The 26106-nt window shown below is 35.7% G+C and overlaps 1 protein-coding gene across 1 annotated transcript; it reads left to right on the top strand.

Annotated features, from left to right (window-relative positions):
- The first annotated feature begins 22204 nt into the window (after positions 1–22204).
- Positions 22205–24821, top strand: LOC145117567 (uncharacterized). Its single transcript, XM_079053861.1, has 9 exons — positions 22205–22395; positions 23042–23209; positions 23310–23363; positions 23445–23576; positions 23650–23769; positions 23898–23999; positions 24084–24269; positions 24345–24416; positions 24502–24821. Exons 1-9 carry the CDS (start codon positions 22231–22233, stop codon positions 24538–24540), a joined length of 1038 nt encoding a protein of 345 aa, XP_078909987.1. The 5' UTR covers positions 22205–22230; the 3' UTR covers positions 24541–24821.
- The last annotated feature ends 1285 nt before the right edge of the window (positions 24822–26106 follow it).

Here is a 26106-nt window from a genome sequence, read left to right as displayed (position 1 = left end):
ACTCGACGAGTCCAAGTGTAAAACCATGAATTCCGTATTTTCACGACTCAACTCGGCGAGTCTTATCCTCTACTCGACGAGTGTCTATGAATTGCACAACTTAGCTTCAGGCTTGACGACTATATACCCTCAATAAGTTTTTTTTTATCAAGAAGGTTCATTTCTAGAGATTTTCGAGAGTTTTTCCTGCATTTTTGGAGCTGTTACCACACGCGACTTAATACCCAAGACATGGATGAGCTGTTCCCATGTCTAAAGTCAATTGAAGATGGAGCTGACGAGAAGAGCTATCAACCTCGCCACTACTATCCCATGGGAGTTTGTTCCAATTCTCTCCTTATTTTTATTGTTCTTTCTCATGCATGATATGCAATGGGGACATTGCATAAATCAAGTGTGGGGTAGGGGGTTGGTTACATTAGTTAAAATTTTAGTTAAATTTTGAAAATTTTGAAATTTTTGCATTAAAATTGCTAGGGCTAAATTAGAAAATTTTGGTAAAAGCAATTAGGGTTCATGCTAAGTGTTATGTTTGATGATTGCATGAAGACCCAAATGTTTAGTTGAGCCTATACACGTTCTAGTGCATTTGTGGCCTCCTTTATTCTAGTGAAATCATGGGACAAAAACACAACCTCGCTTAGTTTGAGGGATGCAATATGTTTAGCATCGTGTACCAGAAATGTATCCAAAATTTTTTTTTATCTTTAATCAATAAAGGTTGAAGTTGAGCGCCCCTGCTTAAGCATGTAGGGTTTGAGAGAAAGGAAAAAAGTGAGTTACATGAAAAAAAAAAAGAGAATTACAAGAAAAGTTGTAAGAATTTTGGAGCAGTTAAAGTGAAGATCAAAAGATCAAAATTCCGAAGATTCAAAAAGTTGAAGATACCAAAAATCAAACAAAGAAGGTGGTGAATTCAAAGAAATCAAATATCAAATATCAAAGAAGTGAAGAATTCCAAAAATAGCTCCATAGTGGTATCGAAAAGTTGTAATTATCTAGATTATGTATGCTTGGGTTGCTCAACCAAAAACACCTTGAGACTAAGAGGTTTTCTACGGATAGATTCGGAGGGATGCATAAAATGAGCATTGTTCGAAAAAAGTGTGCGAGTGTTTATGAGGATTGTGAGTATTTAGGATGAGGGGGGTTGTTTAGGAAAAATTTAGACACAAATGCATGCGTTGCGGTCTTGGCATAATGGCTGGGTTTGATTGGGATTGTCTTATGTGATTCTAGTGTGTAAAAATTCAGTTTTGCTTGGGGGCAAGCAAAAGCCAAGTGTGGGGTATTTTGATATGTGCATATTTAGCCCTATATTTAGTATAAAGTTTTATCATTTATTAGCTAATTAATTGCATATTATGGACAAAAGGTACTTAATTATGTTTGAATTATATTTTCAGTCCAAAAGAAGTACTCGGAAGCAAAAGGAAGCAGGAGTAGCTATCGGGAAGCTTTGGAGTGAACAAAAGAAGAAAGAATCAAAAAGCACAAAGGACTCGGCAAGTAGGGGCGTCTACTCGACGAGTTCCCACGAAGATTCGTGAAGCAGGGGAGTCCTTGACTTGCCGTACACGGGAATTTAATGAGGGACTCGACGAGTCGGTTGTGGACTCGACGAGTCGATACGAATCTATAAAAGAAACCCTCCAGATCGATAGACGGGACTTCTGAGAACCCTAGGAGGAGGAGCTGCGATCCAGAACGAAGAGAGATATCTGGAAGAGTGAAAATTCAACCCAATTAGTTTTGAAGGACAACTAAGGCAAACTTTGATTTCTCTTAACTAGATCTAGTACTTAAATCATGTTTATGCTATTGGATTTCATTTTTAAGTTTTCTACTGCCTTAATTATGAGCTAAACTTGCTAACTTCTGTTTTGGGTAAGACAATTTTGAGACTATGATTTGATTAATGGTAGGATTAACTTTAAATTGGTGATTTTGTTGAATTAAGCTTGTTAGAGATCCTTATGCATTAACCATAACTATTTTCTGTTAATAGGAAGACAATTAGGCTGCATGAACATCTCTTGATTGTTTACCTCATGTGATTTATGTGAACACTTGATTATGTGCTTAGGATTAATGAATGTGAAACTAGGATTAATTAGAAAATGGGTAAGTTAACGTGTGAGCTTGTTTGATAAACCAACAACAAGAGGTTAATTGAATTGACAAATTGATTAACTATTACAAGTCTTATTCAACCCGAATAGATAACCTAGGGAATTAATTAATTTAGACAACTGGCCACTGCTTGAATTAGTTTATTTTCTAAGGATTAGCATAGCGAATGTGAATCTAATCACTTGAATCGGTAGCCAATAAAAGGTTAATCCATTGCACCATTACCATTAAAATCAACCATAGGATCAATTGAGTCGAACCTGAACAGAAGTCCTTTTAGATATTGAATTTAGTTGGTCTTTGCTTGCTTAGTTGTTAGTTATTTTAGTTAAGTTTTAGTTTAAGTTTCTAGTCTTGTAAAACTAGAGAAACCCCTAATTTTATTACTTGTCTCTTAGATAATAATAGTTATTAGTTTTAATTTTCTGTTCCCTGAGTTCGATACCCTACTTATTTAGCCATACCACAATTGATAGGTCCACTGCCTTTTGTGTGATAATTTATAATTAAAAGTAGGTTTAAAACTAGTTGATCTAACACACATCAGTATTCTTCATAGAACTTGGCCAGTTTTGGTGCCATAGTGGCCACCATGATTCAAGAAACCTTTGTCACACCCCCGAACCAGACAACAGAAACGTCCGAGGGCTCGCGTGACTTAAATTGAAATATCATCACAATGAATATACATGAAACATAACACGTTCATCACCAAACATTACATAGTACAACTGGCATTGTTTACATCAAGTACATGGTTTACATTACATGATCCCAAAATATAAAGTGTTTGGTGATTAGCAACTACAAAAGAAACTTTCAACACATTGGATGCTTCCTTGTCTAACGATTACCTGAGAATACAAGTTACTTTGAAAACGGTCAACATATATAATGTTGGTGAGTTCATAAGTATGTTTGATGTACAATAGTTTATATCGTTCGTAAAACCCAGAAAATCCGATATTTTCTGTAATAAGACTTTTCATGAAAATGTTGTGATGATCTTGTAAGTATATGCGTGAATGATTTCAAACGTGTATAAATGAGTAGTTTTGCATTATAGTTTTCGAAACACAAGTGAATAAGATTGGTTTCCCCAGAAAACCCGATGTTTTCCGATAAAAAGTTATGATTGTTTTGTATTATTGTATCGTCACAGCGAATGAATATGATTTCCCCTGATTGCTTAAATGATATCGGATTTCTATGTGAGTCGTTATAACCATACATGATAATGACTAGTTCGTCTGTCTTGGCATTCTAATGAACACCGGAATTGATCTTAAGATTTTGTCACCCTAGACTGGCTGAGTCTAACTGTAGCAAACAGCTTAGGTGTGCGGGAGTCACCCCCGTATAGATCTATACACAAACTCTCGCTCTCCCTCCAGGAGACTTTGATTACAACTACAGACTACGACCGACACTTATTGGTGTCACCCGTTATTACTCACTCAATCCACATGAATTTGATTAACCTTGATTAATGATCTGATTTTAGTTTACTTGAAGAGAAGGCAAGCATAACAGACGAGGAGAAGAGGACTACTAGGCCCTACTAATTTCGTATGTTATTTAAGGCTGTTGAGTATACGAAAGGCGCATTGGCCCATTTCGCATAAGGTTTATTTGGACCTTACTAGCAATGCTAATGGGCCACTGAGGCCCAATAGCATGTAAAAGCCATTGAGGGTCCCTTAAGCATGTAATTGGGTCACAAGAGGCCCAATAACATGTATTATTTATGTTGGGCCCAAAAGTCATGTTAATGGGTCACGAAGGCCCAATAAGCATGATTAGAATCTCTCAAGCCCGACATTTAGAATGTTTACTTGTTCTGTATAATATTAGTGTTGCGATTTGTTTAATCGATATGTCGTAAAAATCACAAATTTGTTTTATAACGATTCATAGATTTATAAAAATAGTTATTTTTTTATTTAAAACCCATAAGTTATAAAGTTTTGTATATTTTGACCCAATTATTTTATTATTAACATAATTGACCAAAAATATTAGTTTGACCTATTCAGCCCCTTATTTTGGTAAAGTTGGCAATTTTTAGCCCTTTTTATGAAAAATGACATATTAGGTCCTTGAACTCTTTTTCTTGACATTTTTGGCCTAAACACTTGATTAAATAATGTTTTAAGCCCAAAGGTTTATTTTGGACAGTTTCAGCCCCTTAGTTAGAAGATTTGCATTTAAATCCACACTTTTCGCAATTTTTACACTTTTTACACAAAATCCAAAATCTTTGCATTTTTAGTCCCTTTTGATAAATAAGACCATTTTAACCCCTGAAATAGGTTTATTTATGTTTATAGCCCCTGTTTTGAGAAAACTTTCCATTTCAGCCCCTTAAAAACCATATTTTCCGCAACTTTGAGCCTATGGGTCGAAAAGCCCAAAATTCTAGCCCAATAGGCTACAATTTACATAAAAACTTCTATTTTAACTGTTTTGACATTTTGAGCCTTGTAAAAACCGTAAATGACAACTTTTTCCCAAACTTTTGTTTATTTGACAAAAATAGTCCAATAATGAGTTTTATGTTGTAGTGTGTTATTTTAAAGCTTGTATAGTAGTTTATCTTGACATGATAAGTGAAATATGACCTAGATCACATATTTTTCCTTCTTGAACTATAGATCTCGAAATATCTTTTATTTTTAGCACATATTTACCACAAAACACAAGAAATCACACATAACATACAAATACACATAGATCTTCACATTTTACTTGTATTCTCCCCCATAAATCATATGAAAACCGAAAATAGAGGGGTATGAACTCACCTTGCTTTGATGTTCACATTTTTGAAGAAGAAAGGGTGAAAATGATGAGATCTTTCGGCATAACAAGCTTCTTGGGTGGATCTCGAACTTAGTATGTTTCTAGGAGCATGATCATGAATTTAAGGTGGTAAGAAGAGTGAATGAGTGTAGAAAGGAAATATGTTTGCAAGATCTTACCACTAGAGTGTAGCTTGGAGTGATTTTTGGATGAAATCTCCTTGAAATGCTTCTAATTCTCGAAAAGTCTTGATGAGAGGGAAGGAATGTTCTTGAATGTTTTACTTAGAGATAGTATGAAATGTTTTGTGTGTGTGTGTTGATTCTCGGCCGCAAGTATTAAGAAGAAGAAGAGAGAGAGAGTGAGGTGACAATTATAGATGCATGTTGGTCCATGCATGGAAGTATGAAGTGTAATAGTGAGGTGGCAACCTTAAAAGTCAATTGTTCCCTTTTTTTTGTAGTTGGGCCGAGAGGGAGAAAGGAAGGGAAAGACTTGAGCCTTTTGTGCTTGAGTCCATAATATGAGGCCCAATTTTTGTATAAGAAAATGGATTTGAGTCCATTCAAGCTAATTGAATTTGTTATGGCCCAATAAGGCCCATTAAAGGTAAACTAGTCCATTTTAGGCTTATAAGGCCCAAAAAGGTCAAGTCTCATGAAAGTGAGCCTAATGAGAGCCCATTTAAGAGTTCTAAGCCCAAAATAGTCACATTGGAAGTTTATTGGCCCATTAGGCCCAATAAGAAAATCCTAGTTCATAATGGACTTAAACCGGGATCTCTAGGGTTTTCAACTTTACTTGATGAATCTAGGTTTGAATATGCTTCCATACGTTGAACTTCAAGCATAACATGAATTAGGGTTACTAGTTTACAGTAGATAATGTTTACAAGAGTATAGAATTTCCTAGCTAGAATGCTAGTTGTGACATCCTTTATGGCATCATTAGAGTGTTTCTTGTATGAGGCAATTTCCTTAGGAGTAGTGGTGGAATGATCGATCTCGACAAGAGACTTTTCGAGGACATATTCCTTGACCTCATATCGAAGATTCATCTTCAAGTTCCTCATCCAGTCCATGTAGTTGGGACCGATGAACTTTTCTATCGACAAGATCGAGAGTAGAGAGACATTAGAGTTGGAGGAGCCGACTTGAGTAGTAGCGAGATCATCGTTTCCAGAAATCTATTGAAAGAGACATAGTTTTTAGTTAGTGATATAAATCCTTAATATTTTAACGAAAAACAAATATTCAAGTCTAGGATCCAAAATGCAATTCACAATAAAGAAGAGGGTGATGGGTTTTGAGCATAACAAACAAAAACCTATGTGTGCATGCAACCCTAATTCTTGATCTATGTTTTCTCTAATTGAACATACAAATTTTAAAAATCAAATAGTAAACCCTAAGACTACTAGTATATATTTGAAATCAACAATTAGGGTTAAGAAAACATACCTTGATTGTTATATGGCAATAACAATGAAATCTTAGTCTTCTTGAAACTTTGAGAGCAAGCGTCACAAGTGTCACGCCTCTAGTGGTTCACACCCAATACAAGCAAGTGGATGAGAGATGAGAGAGGAGAAGAGGCTTGATAATTTTGGCAGTCCTTCTAGGGTTTTCAGTTGGCCGAAATTCCTAAGGCTAAGGGGTCTATATACAGTGCAGATAGGATGCCCTGGATAACCCTAATTTGAATATAATATTAATATTTCAAATTAGGTAATTATCCACCTCCTTAATTATACACATGGTATAATCTAGAAACCCTAGATTATCCATATGAAACCGTCCACCTCCTTCCCTAGGAAGGTTCTGGAACCTCTTGCTCAACTATTGAACAATTGCACTTTAGCCCCTGCACTTTTAATCTTTTAATCCCGAAATTAATTCCAGTTAATTTCTGATTAAATATTAATTAAATAATACTATTTCTAATTAATATATTATTCTCATAATGTATTAGTAAATTATTTATTTCAATTTATTAATCAAATAATAAATTCAACATCTATGTCCAAAAGTCATCCTGTCTAGTTGCTAGTTTTGAGGGCAACCCAAAAGAACTGTGCTACTATCAATTCAAGTATATACCAATTATGGTTATGAGCTTAGACAGTTAATCCAATAGTCTCCCACTTGGATAAGTATAATAACTATAGTTGCAAGTATAACTTCTAAATTGATTAGCAAATTGTAGCTCTCAAAGCTGTTGTCGAACTCTGACCTAGTTAGTTACGTGTCCTAAGATAAGTGATCATATAATCCTCCATTCTGCAAGATATCATGTGGACAAACGACATGGAACAGAATCAATCTCATTGTCCAATACTTTGTTTCTTGATTTCTGATTAGAATGACAAAGAACTACTAATCTAACACAACAACTTTAGTCCTGCCCGGGCCCGACACTATAAGTCAACACCAAATCATCGAGGGGACCAATATACTGTCTCCTATCTGGAACTTTTCCAAGTTATCTCTCCTCCATTAAGGGTAAACAACCAGCCATATTGAGAACGGAAGTTGTCTCTACTCCTGTTGCTGCTCCAGTCTTGGCCATTAGACAAGGAAAGGGGAAGAAAATGAAAGGTCCTCCAAAGTAGAATTGGAAAGGAAAGTCCCAAGCTGGGTCAAGCAATGGACCCAAAGGAAAGGCCAATTCTGACGCTCCCCCTACCTCTAATCCCAAAGAGGCTACTTGCTTTTACTGCCACGAAAAAGGGCATTGGAAACGAAGCTGTCCGAAATACTTGCAAGATCTTAAGGATGGCAAAGTGAAGCCAACCTTGGAAGGTATTTACACTATCTTATCTAATAACTCATCATATTCTCATTCTTGCGTCCTTGATACAGGATGTGGTTTCCACATTTATTCTGATTTGAAGGGTCTAAGAAAAAGTGAGGATGTGGAGCATGGAAGGATGAACTTGATCATGGGCAATAGGCGATCTTCACCTATTACCAAGATTGGAGTCTATAACTTAGTGCTTAGTAGTGGGTTAGGTTTAGATTTGATAAATTGTTGCTACTCATCAGAGATTACACGAAACATCATTTCATTTCATGCTTTATTTAAACAAGGTTTTAGATATTCTTTCAATGATGAAAATGAATCTATTTCTGCTTTTAAAAATGGTGTATTTTATTTTGAAGCTTTACCTTGTGATGGTGTGCGTGAAACTGTGATGGTTGTAGACAATTTAGGTAATAGTGTTTTACAAATTGATTCGTCTGATGGTTTAGACAAAGCATGCTTGTGGCATTGTCGTCTTGTACATGTCAACAAGAAACACATCACTCAACTCCAAAAGGATTGAGTGTTGGAATCGTTTGACTTAAGGTCGGATGATATGTGCGAGTCTTGTTTACCTGGAAAGATGACAAAATCACATTTCACTAGTTTTTGTTAAAGAGGTGAAGGATTGTTGGATCTCATACACACAGATATGTATAGACCCTACAGATCCACCACAAGGGATGCAAATCGATTCTATGTGACTTTTACTAATGATTATAGCAAATATGGATATATCTACTTAATCAAGCATAAGCCAGAAACCTTTGAAAAGTTCAAAGAGTTCAAACGAGAAGTCAAGAATCAATTGGGCAAAAAAGATCAAGATGCTTAGATATGATGGAGGCGGTGAGTATCTTAGTATCGAATTCCACGGCCACCTCAAGGAATGTGGAATAGTTTGACATTTGAAAACTCCTAGGACACCACAACTTAATGGTGTGGATGAGAGGCATAATCGAACCTTGTTAGACATGGTTCGTTCCATGATGAGTCGAGCTTCACTTCCAATATCATTCTGGGGGTATGCCTTAGATATTGTCGTCCATATTCTTCATCTTGTCCCAACTAAGAAGGTTGTCAAAACACCTCACGAGATGCGAACAAGGAAGGTTCCCTCGTTAGCATATATCAAGGTTTGGGGTTGTCAAGCTTTTGTTAGACGAGAGACTCACGACAAGCTTGAACCTCGAAGTGAGAGATGTATTTTCATCGGCTACCCACAAAAATAATTTGGATATTTGTTCTACAGACCTAGTGACAACGTGGTCTTCGGAACACTAAGGGGAGTCTTTCGCGAGAGAGAGCTCATATGCAAAGAGGACAGTGGGAGTACAACTGATCTTGAAGAAATTCAAGAGTCAAACGATGATGGAACCTCTGAAAATGCTAGGGCTCAACCTGAGGAAAAATTTTCAGTTGAACCAATTGACGAGTCATTACCTCTTAGGCGTTCCAGTAGAGTTAGAATGCCAACTGAGGTTTATGGTTTCCATATCACTACAGATGGTGATATGTTTATCAGTAATAGTACACTGGTAAATTTGGATGAACCAACTAACTACAAGGAAGCAATGGTAGGCCCTGAATCAACCAAGTGGAAAGAGGCAATGGACAACGAGATCAAGTCCATGTATGAAAACCAAGTTTGGAATTTGGTTGACAATGTACCAGGTTGTAAGACAATTGGGTGTAAATGGATCTTCAAGAAGAAGACTGACATGGATGGAAAGGTACACACTTTCAAAGCTCGACTAGTTGCGAAAGGTTTTACTCAAAGCCCAGGGGTTGACTATGATGAGACATTCTCACTAGTAGCTAAGATTAAATCTATTAGGGTAATGCTAGCCATAGTTGCGTTTCATGACTATGAAATTTGGCAGATGGATGTCAAAACCGCTTTCCTTAATGGGAAGTTGGTTGAGGATGTTTACATGAGTCAGCCAGAGGGTTTTGTGGATGAAAAGTACCCTAATAGAGTGTGTAAGCTTGAGAAGTCAATCTGTAGATTGAAACAAGCTTTTCGCAGATGGAATATTTGCTTTGATGAGAAAGTTAAAGAGTTTGGCTTCTCTAGAAGTGAAGATGAATCTTGTGTATATGTCAAAGCTAGTGGGAGTATAGTAACCTTCCTGGTATTGTATGTTGGTGACATACTTCTCATAGGAAACGACATTACAACGTTTCAAGAAGTTAAATCTTGGCTAGGAAAGTGTTTTGCTATGAAGGATCTGGGAGAGGCTACCTATATTCCAGGGATAAAGATTTTGAGAAACAGGAGAAAAAGACTAATTAGACTTAGTCAAAGCACGTATTTGGATAAAGTGTTAAAACGTTTTAGCATGGAGAATTCCATGAAAGGAGAACTGCCTATCCAGAGTAATACCAAACAGAGTAAGACTCAGAGTCCGAGTACTGATGCAGAGATAGCAGAAATGATTTGAGTTCCATATGTTGGATTAGGTGTCTAAGCCCATAACTATTTTGGCATGTACTTGACCCGATTATGAGCATGGTCCTTTTGGGTTGCCTTCACCATAGCAACTGACAGGATAAATTAAGGAGAAAGAGGATTAGTTATGATTTATTAATATATTATGTGAATAATATATTAAAAGAGAAATCATATTGTTTAATTAATATTTGTCAATAATTAATTAAGAATTAATTTTGTGGCTAAAAGAAATTAATTAAATAAAGGGGACTGATATGGCAGTTATATGATAGTTGCAAATTGGGCTATGGATTCCTAATGGAAAGGGCATTGGACGAAATCTATGGGAAGCCCATATGATTTTCGTCCAAGGGCTTTCTAGCGGGACTCCATGGGTTGCTTAAGGCCTAAGCAGAGAATTAGGGTTTCACCTAAAACCCTAGCAGCCCAAACAAGTATATAAAGACCCCTAGGGCTCCCAAAAACGTGGGTAAGCTTTCTCTAAAAGATCTTGGACGTTTTTAGTGCTCCTCCTTCCTCTCCTAAGTCATCTTGTTGTTAGTGGTGTTTGTGACTCCATTAGAGGTGCAACATTTGAGGCACTAAGCTTTCAGAAGTCAAGATCAAGAAGGATGGTGATTGTTATTGCTACATAACAATCAAAGGTAAGATCTAAACCCTAAATCATATGTGATTTTCAGATTTGCATGTTAGACTTTAGGGTTATTGCTTTGGTATTCAATGTTGTTGTGTTCATAGTAGAAAAACCTAGATCAAAGCAATTAGGGTTGCATGAACACCATAGGAATGATGTTATGCCCACAACCCAACAGTGGTATCAGAGCCTAGGTCGTTTTTCTAGTGAGTAGATGCAAAAGTGAACCACCAAAGATTAAGAAAATCGAAAATTTTGTCTTCTTACTAGCAGACTCGCCGAGTCCATGAATGGACTCGACGAGTAGGTCCTACTCGACGAGTTCCATTGTGGACTCGACGAGTCCAGGGGTCTGGTGCCGTAATTTTCAATTTTCTGGCCAGATTTTGTTGAGGATTACTTCCAAAACTCGTTTTTCTTGCCAAAATTCGATTTTTTATGTTTGGAATGTTTATCCTTATCAAAATTAATGGATTTGGTTAAATATGGATAATATAGGATTATTATTAGTCAAATATTTGACCTAGTAAGTTTGAAAAGTTTCAATTTACACCCTTTAGGTTTTATAGTTTAAATTTGAACTTAAACGTTTTAGTTTTTGAAATTTAAATAGTTAAACCCTAATATTTTGAAAGGTTTCAAAATTTGTCCTTAATTTTTGGAATTTAAAATTCAATTAAAAGGTATTAATTTTGAAATATTAAATTCTAAAACCCTAGTATTTTGAAAAGTTCAAATTACACCCTTATGGTTTTATTAATTTAATTAAGAGTTTAATTAAAAGAGATAATTAATAAATCCATAACTATATGGTGTAAGATTAATCAAATTAAAAGTTTAATTTATTAAATTGAACCACCTAGTATTTTAAAAGTGTAAAATACACCCTTATACTATATAAAATTAAAAGTTTAATATTTTATATGTATGAGTAAATGTCAGTCTTACCGTTAGTAGGCATCATTCACGAAGCTGGTCTATAAAGGGTGTTTAAGGAAGCGGCATGTAAAATGACCGTCATTGGGTATCCACTCTTACACACCGCACCCTTGACTAGTGGAGGGTCGTTAGCCGAACGGGTAGGATAGGACACAACATTCAATTATAAGTATAATGAAATACGAAGTAACTAAACACTTTTATAAATTCCCAAATCTTAGTTACTTTAGGAAAAATGTGAAAATGATGCTATTCCATGAAATTACACTTTGCACCCTTGCCAAGACGTTAGTGGAGCGTGTGTGGTTAACCGGCACAGTAATTTGAGTCTAGCGAAGGGGGTAAAGGGTGACTTGATGTTTTTCATAGATCAATGGAGCGTGTGTGGCTAACCGACACATTGATTAGGTGACTGTAACATTGGGGGCACCAAGTACATTTGCATTGTTATTCACAACTAGTTTGTGATCCTCGGCATCCCAGTCACAAACTTGAAAGGCATAATCGAGATTAAACATGCCATTGAAAAGTTCAATGAATCTCAAAAGATCTAGGAGTTTCAATTCATTTAAAACCTAATTTTCAATTTTCGTTTTTCATGGTGGAAGTTGGTAAATCGTCATTTACCTACCTTCAAATGTTATGCAATTTGGATTACGGCATCCCTCTTCCAAATTGTAGAATATTGTGTTGGATCCTAGCCTCAATATTTCATTTGGGTGCTATATTGAGGATTTTATCAACTAACTTGAATTTCTCCCATTTTGTAGATGTCAAAATCTAACAACTATGGTCTTTCTGAATCCTTTGGAAAAAGCTTTTCACGTGTAGATGATGTTCTACGATTGGATTTTGGAAATGGAAATCATGCTTCGCTTCCTTTACCTCCTCCAATAATTCTCCCTGACCCACGTGTTCGAAAGTTCAATGAATCTCAAAAGATCTAGGAGTTTCAATTCATTTAAAACCTAATTTTCAATTTTCGTTTTTCATGGTGGAAATTGGTAAATCGTCATTTACCTACCTTCAAATGTTATGCAATTTGGATTACGGCATCCCTCTTCCAAATTATAGAATATTGTGTTGGATCCTAGCCTCAATATTTCGTTTGGGTGCTATATTGAGGATTTTATCAACTAACTTGACATTCTCCCATTTTGTAGATGTCAAAATCTAACAACTATGGTCTTTCCGAATCCTTTGGAAAAAGCATTCCACATGTAGATGATGTTCATCGATTGGATTGTGGAAATGGAAATCAAGCTTCACTCCCTTCCCCTCCTCCAATAATTCTCCCTAACCCACGTGCTCGAAGACTTGAAAAGTTCAAGGTCACTCAAGCCCTATTGGCAAACAAACACGAAGATGGAAAGTCTGTATGTGCTCATGTCTTGGATATGAAGTTGCATATTGACAGATTGGGAATGGTGGGTGTCGAAGTCTCTAGGAAGCTGGTTGTTGACTTGGTTCTTCAATCACTTCCTGACTGATATAGTGAGTTCATTAGAGAGTACTATATGATGGACCGCGACGTGACCCTCATTGATTTGACTTATTTTCTTATTGTTGCTGAATCAGAAATGATTTGGCGGACTGGTCAAACAAATTTGCCTGGTAAATCAATGTCCCAACCTTCTATGGACAATGGCAACATTGGAAGTCCAGAAAAGTTTTCTCTATGCAAGAGAAAGGCTAAGTCTGAGAAAGTCCCTTGTGCCATTCCCAAAGAGTCTGTGTGTTTCTACTGCCATAGGAAAGGGCATTAGTCACGAAGCTACCCTAACTACCTGAGAAATCTGAGAGATGGGAGAGTCAAGATGTATGACTCTGCTTTAGGTAAAATCCACTATCTAAATCTATTAAGTTCCTATTTGTAGATTCTTAATACATGATGTGATATGATTACATTTTGATGTTTTGTAGGATCGAAGAAAAGAAAGGAAGCTTAAAGGAAGAGTGAGCTGAGTTTGATCACGAAGAAATGAATTTCGATCGCATAATTCGAAGATCGGATTTTTGAGCTGCTGTTCAAGAGTTAGGATAGATTGCTTAGGAATATATAATAAGCATAGTTTTCATTTGAATTGCGTTGTAAGGACAAGTTTTTTCCGCGTTTTATAAATAAATGAAATTTTGAGTTTTATCTTATTTATTTATCCTTGCAATGTTATTTGTGAAAATTGATGTTTGCTTATTTCTATTGTTAGAAATATTGAAATGGATATGATTCTTAGTTATGTTATTTGTGGTAATGTCAGAAATTTACTAAATAAGGAAAGATTCTCATCGCCCAAGTTTCAATTGGACAGAAACTTGGAATCGTGCAATTGGTATTGTATGATGAATGAGAACCTTCGTATTTGGGAAATTAAGACTAATTCCTTGTTCCCATAAGTATGTAAGTCGAATAAAGGACTAAAGGATCTAGTACTCATTGTTGTGCACTAAGTCGAGTCCACCACAAAGAACGATAAGAATATTCGTCATGATTTGCTAAAAGTTTAGTAAATGTGGTTATGCTTAAAAGATTAAGTATGATTCTGAATCGTTGGAAAAGTTTCAATGAATAGTAGAACGAATAAGAAGAATCATTTAGGCAGAAAGATAAAAGTTTCTCCAATCTGAATAGATGGGAGAGTACTTAAGTATCTGTTTATGATTAACTTAGTGATTATAAAGCCGTATCACAATTGATCCTCTAAGGACACCTTAGTGCACCAGTACGGCTAAGAAGAGGAATCGGAAATTGTTGAAATGGTTAAATCAAAATGTGAATCATACTTCGTTCCAAAATCAAGTCTTAGAGTCATACTCCAAGATTGTGATTTGAGTGACATCATCTTAAGAAGGTTTATAACACACTCATCAAATGTGGACTAGAAATTGTCTTCTTGTTCCTGCACATTTGAAATTGGTAAATTGTGATGTCTTGGATAAGACAAAGATCAACTAAACCAATTGTGTGTAGTGTTTGCCTTAATAAGGACCCCCACTAACTCTTGAATATTTGTTTTGTCAAGGAATGTTTCTTGATAAGAGAATCTGATATGTCAAAAGGTCAGTTGGAGTCTAAATGATCTTGAAAAGTTTCAAGAACTAATCAAGGGTAAACCTATTGTTAAACACTAGCACACGACTTGAGGTTTGTAACCTATCGTGTTTACACATTCTTGTTTCTGTGCCCATTCCATTTAAAGTTCACTATGCATGTGAGTCCTATGAGTTCTCATTTGAATTCATAAAGGCAAAGCACCTTAATCAATGAAATTTCATTAATTTGTATGGGTGATCTGCTCAACAACTTGGAAGACATGGTAGGCCCTTGTACTACCAGGTGGCTAGAAATCAAGATTGAATAAGTTCAGTCCATATGAGTTTGGATTTGTCACTAACCTTGCCTTGTGATTATGGTTATCAAAGATTCACATGGATATGAACACATACACCATAAAATCTAAGTGATAAGGTTTCTCTCCACTTCATGAAAATGATTGTAAGGAAACGCTTTCACTAGGAAGATTTTAAGGAGATAGCGATTGTGTAAATTGCATTCTCGAATTCGATTATGATTACAACATCCCTCTTCATAGTTTGAAATGTGAGATTTGGCAATTAGTTTGAACAATTAAGACTTATGATTGTAAGTTCTGAAACTGTTTAGACACGCATATGAGCTATCTAAGGAAAGGTGTATGAGTTTGAGAAGCTTAGATAAAAGCTTATCAAAGCATCTCGTGTCGGAAATATGAACTTTCGTTAAGAAATTCAATAAGTATTGATTTCTAGAAGTCCAGCTGTTTTCTGAGTACATGTCAAAGCTAGTGGGAGCATAAGTGTTATGCTAGTAAAGTAATAATTATCATGTTAGTGGGAGCATGATTATTATGTTGCAAGTTAGCAATATTAATTATAGAAAACAAAAGTTGCACTTTGCAAAAGTTGTAGGGGTTGAAAGGATGTTTTGCTATAATTAAGGGAGAGAATATTATACTTTATTTCAAATCTAAAAGCTTAGATCGAGAAATTTTAATCAAATTTAGTCAAAAGATATATGTGGATGTTATGTTGAAAAGATTCAACATATGGGAATCCTATATATGGCAATATTATAGCAAGAAACTGGTAAAGTATCACGTTTTTCATGAATTGTGTCACATACGCTTCGGGTATAGGATCGATTCCATATGCTATAATATTCGACCATTCTGATTTTCTAAATGCCTAGGGCATTAAGAGGGAAAAAGGACCAGAACCAAATATGACTAAAATTAATTAAACAACTGTCAAGAACAATCTGAGGTTCACAAAGGATTGGGCACTTGTGGGCAGTTGGAAGTAGAGTATTGGATGGAACATATCGACATTATTATGAATATATACGATTCTATTTACAATGAGCTGTTATATGGAAAATATGGAAATGTTTCCATAAACGGGAGTTGGATATCAAAAATCTATGTCTAGATTAGAAACTTTTATGCAGGAAGGATATTCAAAGGAATATACTTTGAATGTGAGACTTCGTATCTATGGAATTTCCTTGTAACAATCTCCAATAGAGCACTTTGTAATATCATTGGCAAAGTCTTGGTGGCTTTGGTGCTGTGACATTACAAAAGGATCGTTGCATAAAATGTTAGAATCTAACATATTCTAATAGTGGCAAGAATTGGGTATTCTTACACTTATGACAAGGAATAGGAATTGTGAAATGAGAATCATTGGAAATGTTTTCAATTGATCTATTTCACAAAGAAAGGACTGTAGGTAAACATAGTGTGTATGATTAGAGCATGGGACAACAATTGTTATAATTCAAGTAATAAGTTGATTATCCGAAACATTATACAATGAATAATGTGTAATCAATATGGTGACTAAATAAAAGGTGTTTTATTTATACTCACAAGTTTGAGACCATATTGGATTCGATTCTTGTGTTTCACTTTGCATGTTTTGACTTCCCGAATAATAAGATTATTCAAACCATCCACAGTCGATAAATACTTTGGAAGTAGGTATTGAAGCTAGACTGTCTTAAATTGGTTTGTAGACTATCTAAAGTGTATTAGACATAGCAAAAGTTTGCTACAACGTTCATGAGTGCTTATGAATTAAGATTTGAGCATTGGATTAAACCCACGCTAACTTGAATCGCTTCATGGATTTTATCACGAGTGATTAGTGAGACGATAATATCTTATATTCTTAAAACCGAGACATGTGAGTTGTAATTTACAAGTCGGTTGCACATTGATAATATGTAAACGCACCAATAACTTGGTGTTATAAAACATATTGTTGTGTGTGATTTGATAAGTAGATACAAGCGAGCATTTGAGTCGAAGTTTATCCGTTCCTTTTACCCAAAGTGGGATAAAAGCGATATCTGTGGGCCCCTTGATGATTTAGTGATGACACCCTAAGCGCTTGGCCAAGCCTGGACTAAGTTGATGTGTTCAATTGTAGTCTGTTGTCAGTTATCATAAATCGGAAATCGGTAAACAACACATGAACAAAGAGTATGATTAAAATCCATGTCTCAGTTCATACGATATCTAGAATGGAGGAATATATGATCCCTTATCTAAAGGACACGTTACTGATAAGATCAGAGTTGACAGCGACTTTTGAAAACTACGATTGCTGATTAGGTCGTACTTACAAAATAGTTATTAGACTTATCCAAGTGGGAGACTGTTGGATTAGGTGTCTAAGCCCATAACTATTTTGTTATGTACTTGACCCGATTATGAGCATGGTCCTTTTGGGTTGCCTTCACCATAGCAACTGACAGGATGAATTAAGGAGAAAGAGGATTAATTATGATTTATTAATATATTATGTGAATAATATATTAAAAGAGAAATCATATTGTTTAATTAATATTAGTCAAGAATCAATTAATAATTAATTTTGTGGCTAAAAGATTTTAATTAAATAAAGGGGACTGATATGGCAATTATATGATAGCTGCAAATTGGGCTATGGATTCCTAATGGAAAGGGCATTGGACGAAATCTATGGGAAGCTCATATGATTTTTGTCCAAGGGCTTTCTAGAGGGACTCCATGGGTTGCTTAAGGCCTAAGCAGAGAATTAGGGTTTCACCTAAAACCCTAGCAGCCCACACAAGTATATAAAGACACCTAGGGCTCCCAAAAACGTGGCTAAGCTTTCTCTAGAAGATCTTGGACGTTTTTGGTGCTCCTCCTTCCTCTCCTAAATCATCTTGTTGCTAGTGGTGTTTGTGACTCCATTAGAGGTGCAACATTTGAGGCACTAAGCTTTCAAGAGTCAAGATCAAGAAGGATTGTGATTGTTATTGCTACATAACAATCAAATGTAAGATCTAAACCCTAAATCATATGTGATTTTCAGATTTGTATGTTAGACTTTAGGGTTATTGCTTTGGTATTCAATGTTGTTGTGTTCATAGTAGAAAAACCTAGATCAAAGCAATTAGGGTTACATGAACACCATAGGAATGATGTTATGCCCATAACCCAACACCATATGCTTTCGCCGTTGGATCGATCATGTATGCTATGACGTGTACTCGCCCTGATGTGGCTTTTGCTTTGCACATGGTTAGTCAATATCAGGGAAATCCAGGTAGAGCTCATTAGATAGAGGTCAAGAATATTCTTATGTATCTGCAAAGAACTAAGGACTGGGTCCTTGTGCTTGGTGGCAATGATAACTTAAGAGTAACTGGGTATAGTGACGCCGACTTTCAGATAGACAGAGACAACTTCCGTTCTCAATCTGGTTGGGTGTTTACCCTTAATGGGGATGTCACAGTTGGTATCAGAGCATTAGTTTAAACGAATTAGGAATTTGTAGGATTTCTAGACTTAAACTTAGAATGCTAAGAGATGATTGTGAGATGAGTGTCTACCATATTTTAGACACAAGCACTAGTTTATTTTAGGAAAGATGCCTAAAATTCTTTTATGTGCTAAATGATTTATATTATATCTATAAAGATGCCTTATATGATTATTTGATCGGATCTATGGTATGTTGCTGACCGGATCTGGAAACTTTATGTGTTCAGGTTTCTAAACGTTTAATTACGGTATTAGAACTGACATATAACTTTTCGGAGTAATAAGGAGATTTATACGTCTATCGTAAATAAATCCTTTCTAAACTCTCGTCACTACACACCGAACGTCTGATTTTCGTGTATAGGTCGACATGGAGAGCACTCAGAACGGATTCGGAAACGGTAACTCGCAGCCTGAGCCACAAGTAATTGAGCGTGCACCAGAAGTAGCGGCTGCACCTGAGCCAATCACGATGGCAAGAGTACAGGAAATGGTGCGAACAATGTTGGATCAACAGATGGAAGAGACAAGGCGTTTACTTCAACAAAGTAAGGACGAACTTATTGTGCCAGTACGCCAGACACCACCTCTTGAGGCAACCATCTGGGTTGCTAAGTCTATTGAAGAAATGATCAACGACAGGACCACCAACAAGGTTGAAGTTGGCAAGAAGAGGAAATTTGAGGGGTCTTTAAAGGTCCAACAAGAGCAACATGTTCTCAAAGTCTGGAAAAAGAGGAGGTAAAGAAAAATGGTGCGGGAAGTGAAAAAATAAACACTCTGGAAGGAAGGTGACTTGCTTCAATTGTGGAAATTCTGGGCATTACGCCGATGAGTGTATGTTTCCCAAGAGGGTGTATTACGGATGTAGGGAAGAAAGACATATTTCTAGGGACTGCCCGAAGAAAAATGAAGCAGCAAGGCAAAGCGCACCGCCAACGCCAAGGGCATTTCAAAATATCCTTGACGAAGAAGGTGACAACGCAAGGAATCACGAGTAAGGATTTCATATCCGAAGATCGAGATATGAAGTAGCCGTAGTAGCATGTGGTGTAGCCTATTAGAGGCATAGTATGGGTTCAAATTTAACATCTATGTAATCGTTTCAAGAATTAATATAAACCCTGGTTTTGTTATCTGATGTGTCAAACCTTGTCCGCACAAATACTTTGCATTCACACTTCATGCAATCTCCAAGCAGTTCTTGATCCCACTCTTTATGATTTTGTCCTTACTCCTTTGATCGAAGCCCTAAAATGACATACCTTTTTCATTCCACTCACCATCACCACAACTAATTTTCCATCCGACTATCTGGTGAAAGCACATGTCTCTACCGAGGTCGATGATAATCTTGACATAATTCAACTCCAATTAATCAATGATGATATTGTCTATCTTAACAAGTACGTCTTCCTCGAATCCATTGGTCTTCCTAGATATTTCATTCGATCGCGATACGAAACAACCTCGACTACTCAAGTATTTCGCAAACTTCTTGAAATAGACCATAAAACTCCATTTGAAACCACTTACAACTTAAAAAATTCAAAGCTTCCAGTCACATGGAACTTTCTTTTTCACTTAATCATTCACTTCCTTACTAATAAGACTAGATGAATTGATCAACTAAGCACAACATGACTTTAAATCCTCTGTGGAATCATCACCGACAGACCAGTCGATTACTCAACGTGTTTATGGAATGATTTCAAGGAATACATTGACACCAAAACGATGGAGATCCCACACGCGAGATTCCGAGCTGTTTGCCTTGAATCACTCTATAATGCCTCCAAGATTCATGTTGATGAATCTTTGGATATGTTTGAAACTCTTCAAATGACAAGATTTCATGTTCATGATCCAGTTGAATTGAGAGAAACCAAACGTATACCCGCTGCTCTTCTGGACCTTATTCCAAGAGATTCAACCATTCTTACCCAACACATTAAGGATACAGATGAACCAAAACCGGAACGCCCTACCCCATCCTCGACAAGAACATTGAAGAAAACCTCCAGGTTCAAAGTCGACATAACTCCTCCTAAAGGAAAGTTCATCACTAAGAAGAAGAAGATTGACAATAAGTGTAAGGATTCAACTATTCCCTCTCCTACTCCCCAAAGGCGTATCCTATTGCACACCATGTACACTCAACATTCCAGAGGTGATAAAAGATCTCATGTCGAGTCAAAGAAACCCAGAGCCATCCATTCACCTCCTCAAGAAGGAAGTGTCTCAAAATTAAAAGGGTTTAATTTCGCTTCCATAACAACTCCTTCTCAAAAGGGTGTTGGAATCAGTTCGACCACTCATCTCCAAATGGACATCGTCTTAGGCAAATTTTCCTTGAATACAATAGAATATATTATTCATTTATGCACACACCGTACTTCTGAAACCTCTTCTTTGGATATAGATTATGCTGCCAGAACTATATATATAGATTATACTTCGATATTTATCCTTGCTTACGTGGAGTTCCAAGGAATGGTTTCTACTTGTGTGTGTTCTTGTATACAATCTTACTATGTTCTTTTTCAGGAAAAACTTCCCCCGGTCCATCAAACAATATCAATTCATCCGATCAATCCAGATCTTCTAACCGAAGCAAGGCTATTGCAGCCAAAATCAGATGAAGAAATAGCTAAAGAAAAAAAAGATGAGAGATAAAGATGCAACAGATAAAATTGTTGCACTTTAGAAGAAAGCTCTCCATGAGTTTATGGAGAAGAGAGAAAAAGAAAGAAAAGAATTGGATGTTGTTGAAAAGAAAGTTAAAGAAGAAAAAGGAAATGGCAGTCGAAGAAAGTGCCATGATCAATGCTCTAACCTAAGAGCTACTATAAAAGAAAGCAAAAGAAGCTCATAAATCCACTCTTAAGACCTCAACAACCCTAAAGTCTTCATCAAAGACTTTGACCGGAACTCAACTAGGCTCCGAAAATGAAAAGCCTAGAAACGATTCAGAAGAATATGTCTCTGAATCAATCAGAATTATGCCAAATATTTCATCAAGCCTCGCACCATCCAACAAACTGCAACTTCCCAGAAGCTTCCTACGGAACCGACAAAGTCTTCATCACACTCTACAAATCGAGTGTCAAAAGAACACAAGTCAACCGTTGGTTCAAATAAAAAAAACTAATTTTATAGAACATAAAGACCAAATTAATAACTTCAAAAAGAGATCACCGAAGGAGATTTGACCCTAAACACTTCTAAAAATACAAATTTGGAAAAACACAGTTGTAAAAAAGATGAAAAATAAAAGTTGTAAATAGGTATTTCAGAAAAAAAAAAATGTTAAAAAAAATTATAAATATGGTTTGGATCAAACATAAGGACCATGTTTGTAATTTTTGGAACCTAAGGACCATATCTTTAACTTTTGGAACCATTTCTGTATTTTTGTAAATACAGGGACCATTTCTGTAAGTTTACATTTTGACAGGTACCTTTTTTTAATCTATGAAACATAGGGATTATCATTATAATTTTTCAATTAAAGTAGGGACTATTTATGTAAATCTTTAAAAGCACTGTTCATATTTTACATAAAGACATGTGGGAAGCCAACGACGTCGCTGATTGTGTGCAGCCGGTTTCTCCTTACGCTTCTACTAGCCATGAGCGCCGTTACCAAACCCGTCCGCCTCGCCTATCGGGATGAGAAAGGGAGGCTTCGTATGAATGAAGAAGCTGCTTCGATCCTTCTGCTTGTTAAAGGACCGATCGGAGTGGTTTCAGTTTGTGGTCCTGCTCAGTTAGGCAAGAGTTATATCTCCAATCAGGTAATTTTTCTTTTTTCTTCTTGGGACAGGTTTGCTTATGCTATTAGAAAGGCTTGATGCATGATTTTCTATTATGTATTATCTACTTTGCAATTTTGAGATTAGGGTTTTTATATAAGTTGTTACGAAGAAATGAGTCATCAATATAGGTTATATTGGAGAACTGTTGTATAATAGTCTCTATATATTCTAATGATATAAAGGGCTTTATTTCATGTTCTTTTGTGTCTTTTTCTTAGGATGTTACTTAATTCCTCTTCTGATTTTTTTTTCTTAGGGTTTTCTTTTCATTTTATAAGAGTTTTCTTTCCTTTTCTTCTCTTGGATATATTTTCTCAAGTTGTATACTTTTAATTCATAACAAATTTGAAAAGTTTTTCTTGTTCATATAATCAACATGTGCAGAACCAAACATAAGCTTCAAAATTTGGTACACGAGTCTCAAAGTTTGTGGGTTACGGAATTATATGAATCCATATCAACTTTTAATTATATGAAATTTAAAGTCACAAAGTTTAACCTTTTCACATGTTGATTTGTTAATGTTAATATTCCATGGATATAAAATTTTGATACATGTTGATTAATTAATATTTACGTTAGTTTTCATCTTGAGCTGATAAAATTTATGTTATAATTTTTGTAGCTTATGGGAAGGACTAGTGGATTTGAGGTGGGACGAAGGCCATATAATCCTGATCACTGCACTGAAGGGCTTTGGATGTGGTTTTCTCCTTCAACAAAAACTGCTGATGATGGGACCAACTACAATATCTTAGTGATAGACACTGAAGGATCGGATAGTCCATATGGGGTTGGTTTGACTTGTTATAAAATACTATATCTAGTTCATGTTTTTTCACTTAAATTTATTCTTCTGGTTTTTTTTTTTTTTTTTTTTTTTTTTCATCCAGGAAAAATGCTTGTATCTAGCTGTAGTCTTATCAAGCATGTTAATATACAATCAGGTCGGGTTTTTGTTTCATTAATTAGCACCTTTCCTTTGTGCATGCATTTTGCTTAATCTGACTTTTAATAATTTCCATCAGATGGGAGATATAGATGGGACTTCATTTCATTATGTCTCTGTTGTAACTAAAATGGTTAATACGATGGCTGGAGACATCACAGCATCTGAGTTTAAACAATTCTTCCCAATGTTCTTTGTCTGGCTTTTAAGGGTACACTTTCTTTTCTTTTTACTAAGTTTAATTATTAGCGTGTTCAGTTCACCACATTAATTCCGGATTGCAGGATTTCACTTTGTGTTTGGGGGAAATGACTCCATGTGAGTACATGGATGACTTTGCTTTGAAGCCGTTAGATGTTTGTGAATGTCCTGAAGATGTTAAATATGTTAATGAATTAAACAAGGTTTTTGCTTCTCATCATCACTCACTAGTCACTAATACTAGTACCATGGCTTGGTTAATTTGTTTTAGATTGTATGTATGTATGTATGGTTTTCTTTTCATATACTTAATTCCCTAAATCCCTGATAGGTTAAAACATCCATCAAAGATCTCTTCGTGGGCAGGCACTGCTTCATATTTCACCGACCTTCTCTTGAAGAGAAAAAACTCCTGATTCTTGACAAAGTACCAGTAAGTAATAGTTATCTATTTCATGGTTCTCTGGAAGAAGATTGGAGTTTTTGTTTAATTTTATTTATATTTCAAACTTTGTAGGTGCGTTGCTTGAGGAAAGAGTTCAGAGAAGGAGTGAAGGAGTTAAGGAGTTTAATTTTTGAGAAAACTAAGCCCAAGAAGATAGGAGCAACGGTTGTGACCGGACCTATTTTTGTTCAAATAACCCGCTACGTTATTGACGCTCTCAACAATGGCAAAAGGCCCACGATTGCTTGCATATTGGAGGTTAAGCAATTTGCATTTGATGACATTATTTTTTATGATCAACTATGTTGATACACATTGCTTCATGTCTTTCAGCACGTTGAGAAAACCAAGCGCCCAAAGGCATTGAAATCTGCTACCATTGCTACTGTATTTGACGATCCCCCGGTTTGTCCTCTAAAATCTTGATTTCCCATTTTTTTTTTCTTTTATCGCTTAGTATAACAATAATGCACTTTTCAAATGTTTGTAGGCTGCAAATACACGGCAAAGGAAAAGGATGTTGAGCTAAGAGATGGCCTTAACCCCTACATGAAATGGAGGGATGGGAGTAGACTGTATGAAAGACTGAAGTAGGGTATTATTAGGTGTTCTTCCTTTAACAAGGTCATGCATACATATAATCTTCTTTGTAAAAATTTAGTTATGTTAATTCTTAAAGTAACATTCTGCATTCATAGATTGACGTTGAGTGTATTAGGGGTTGAGGGTTCAGGTCGTGTCGGAGACATAAATAAAATTAGAAGCTTATTAGATTTGTCGTTTCTAAAAAAAGTTAATTGCTAAACTATTTGTAAGATGAACATGAAGTAAAATTGTTCGGCTGCATGCATATCTATGACATAATGAACCAATATTTACATATACATTTATTTAGGTATACATTTTGTGTTGTTACACTGTTGATTGATATTATTTATCACAATGAATTCTCGGATCAAGATCATCAATCTTTAGACATTTTCTATCAAGCAATGCATTATGATTACTTTTTCAAATTATATATAATTGTAAAAATTAACCGAGAGCTTTTATAATAAGAAATATGTTGGAGGACTTCTATTCTTTCTTTATTTAGTTTATGAAATTAATAATGGTTACTGTTGTTTTTATTTATTTATTTAACAACCGGATTTTATTTTCTAATATAACTACAGAAAAAAAAAACTAGTCTTCCGCTTCCATGATTAAATAGCTTTGACCAACTCCGTACCTTGATTAAATTGTTCTGATCAAGCTATTGAAGAACTAGTCTTCCACTTCCTTTTAGGCAATTCATAAGCAGATTCTCCACTCAGGGTTCATCCATACATAGGCACATTTCTCCTTTCCTAGGCTTAGATGTAGTTAGTTTCCATCTCTACTTTCATTATGAGTATTGCAAACGTAGCATTGAGAAATATCAAACAAAATTTCTCCATCCCATCTTAATTTCTAGGAGATTAGCAATCTCAAACATGTTGTATCTATTACTGGTGCTCTCGTTGAATGTCAATGCCTCACCATTGCGGCCGATGGTCTAGCACGTGTCCTCACTGGTCCACCACAAACATTGCCCAACTCGAAGCACTAACTCAACAGATTGTCGTTCAAACCTCTACCATTTTAAATGTCATAGCAGTCGTCGGCAAGATTCAAACAGAACCTAACCAAACACCGACAATGGTACTACTCTTGACACCAACACCAGGCCACAAGTTTCCAAAAATACAACTACCTTGTTCAATTTCAGACACAGTCGATTAGCTATTCCATACCGACTAGTATTTTGCCTATTTCATCATTCCCCCAAAGCAACACCTCACCATCACATCCTTCCACCTTCGACGTTATTCCTTGAGCTGGTTCTACTATACGCATAGTGTTTAGTGCTCGTTTTTTTCCCTGAATTTTACATTGTCAGCATTTTTTTTAGCGCATATATATATATATATATATATATATATATATATATATATATATATATATATATATATATTTGCCAATCATTTTACTTATTTTAAGAAAGTGATTAATACATATTATTAAATTAAATATAATTGAAAAATATCATTTAATTTAACTAGAAGAGTATTTT

Source organism: Lactuca virosa, chromosome 5, assembly GCF_052849685.1.
Source record: "Lactuca virosa cultivar CGN04683 chromosome 5, Lactuca_virosa_CGN04683_v6, whole genome shotgun sequence".
In the NCBI taxonomy this organism is placed as follows: domain Eukaryota; kingdom Viridiplantae; phylum Streptophyta; class Magnoliopsida; order Asterales; family Asteraceae; genus Lactuca; species Lactuca virosa.
The sequence above is the reverse complement of the archived record's forward strand: the minus strand, read 5'-3'. Positions and strand labels throughout refer to the sequence as shown.